General features: G+C 40.4%; 1 protein-coding gene across 1 annotated transcript in view; it reads right to left on the reverse strand.

Moving 5' to 3' along the window:
• Positions 1–1,129: 1,129 nt before the first annotated feature.
• Positions 1,130–2,028, reverse strand: part of LOC103805187 (carbonic anhydrase 3-like) — a gene marked incomplete at its 5' end in the record, with an annotated part of 11,915 nt that continues 11,016 nt past the window's right edge. Inside the window, one exon of the mRNA XM_009077823.1 lies at positions 1,130–1,249. Within this exon, the coding sequence (XP_009076071.1) occupies positions 1,130–1,249 (120 nt within the window). The remainder of the gene's footprint in view (positions 1,250–2,028) is intronic.

The raw sequence follows: 2,028 nt of genomic DNA on the forward strand, positions 1-2,028 counted from the left end.
AAGGATAAAGTTTATGTGATGAAGGGTAAGGAAAGTTGATTGATTTAGGAGTTTCTGTCTGTCAGGGATTCCTCGCTTGGATCATATATGCAAGTTGACGTGTCTCCCCAGAAAGGAAAAGAGCCAAACAGAGTCCACTTAGAGTCTCCAGCTACACAGAGTCACAATAATCAAACAAGTAGTTGACTTAACCTGGATATTTCAGTGGTGGGAATGACAAATTATATATATGAATCATCCACAACGATACTTTTCATATGCAGCAAAATCCCTCATAGGTGAAACCACTAAGATGTCAAAAATAAAAAGCAGGCAGAACATCAAATCTAAAAATCCATCATTCTGTGAGGTAACATAGAGCAGCAGAAGAAAGGCACTTTCCTCTCAGCAGCACTAAAGCTGCTATACTAATTACAAGGCCACATGGCACCAGCAGGACTCTACACTGGATGGGTAAAGTAACAGCAGCAGCGAAAGAAGAAAAGATCAACAATGGCAGCAGCAGGACATGGAAAAGACAGAAAAATGCTGAAATGACAGCAAGATATCTTTTCTTCTTAACACACAGAAGCTGAGTATGCCTGATTGCATCCCCAGAATACCAGCCTAACAGTGGATAAACTGTGAACAAGAGAGGGAAGGAAAAATCTGGTATGTTAAAGGAGTGCTTATTCTTTGGATGTCCACACTGGGGGTGGGATATTTGTGAAAGATCACTAGAGATGCTGTAGGAACAGATATTTCACCTCCTGTTCATCTACCGTTACTTCTGTTTTCCCAAACTGCTGGTTCATTTTTCTGCATTTACTATATTTCCTTTGAAATTACTTTTATATGTTGAAACTGAGCCCATTCTTCTTCCAAGACCACATGGCAGAGAAGTGACACGATCATTAATGCTGAGGCATCTGTGGTCAAGAATCAAATGCATCTCACACTTCCTTACCAAGCTTAGCATTTGCATATGGTATTTTTTCTGTTATCAAATCAGATTTAGCTTTACAACTCAGAATTTCAAGCTGAGAAACACAGACCTGGATCCAGAGGAAAAGCAGTAGCAGCAAAAACTAACTACACTTTGGGATGCAGGGATTTTCTCACTCAGGTTCAGGGAGTGAGATTTGAGACTTCACTTGAACGAGGCTCTCACTATCCTGCCCTTCACAGGCTGAGGTGGGCGCCAGTTATCGACAAGTGGGTGCACAGGTTCGTTCTCACCATTCTTGGAAAGGCTACGGAGCTTTGCCATCTGCAAGGAAGAAAAATTAAAGTATCCGTGTGAAAGCACTGTGGACCTTAATGCCTAGAACAAACTCTTGAGGGGGAAAAGGAGTTTTCCTATATAATGACAAGTGCAGAATGACAATGACAGTCTCTACCAATACTGGCAGTTAGTAAAGGTTGTTGCAGCTCAGCAGCTAGCACTGTTTCTGTGTACCTTTACACTCTTCATCCAGAAGTTATCATTTTGTTCTGTAAGGCAGAGAAATGTATGCCAACTAAGTTCAATCATTAATTCAGCACTTGGCTGTTGTTCTCCAAGTTAACTTAAATTCAGTGTTGTTTTGTTAATTGTTACCCTTCCATCTGGATGCAAAATACATCTGTGCTGAAAACAGCCAAATCAGTAATAAAGATATACCTTGACTTGTACTGCTGAAGCAGAAAACAGTATTAATAATCAAACTTTTTAGCTCAAGAACTAAAAATGTCACCTCATCCAGGCTGGCTCTTTTTTTTTCCTGTGTAAAAGCACATTTGAGCTATATGAATACAATTAGTGTGTTAACTTGTATTAACATTCAGGTTTGCAGGTTCTAGGAAGCCTGATCATCCTCACTGGCAGCTTTTAGGAAGTCAAGATTTGGACCAGCAATTTCTTAAACTGGGAAACCAGCAAAATGTTAGTCCCATTTGCCACTTAATGGTGAAACGCACAGAACAAACTGAGACTGCCAAGATGACTGAATTTTGTGGTTTGGGACCACTTCTGCCTTAGCAGATTTTCAGGATCCCAAGAACACTCCT

This window comes from Acanthisitta chloris, unplaced genomic scaffold, assembly GCF_000695815.1.
Source record: "Acanthisitta chloris isolate BGI_N310 unplaced genomic scaffold, ASM69581v1 scaffold5407, whole genome shotgun sequence".
NCBI lineage: Eukaryota > Metazoa > Chordata > Aves > Passeriformes > Acanthisittidae > Acanthisitta > Acanthisitta chloris.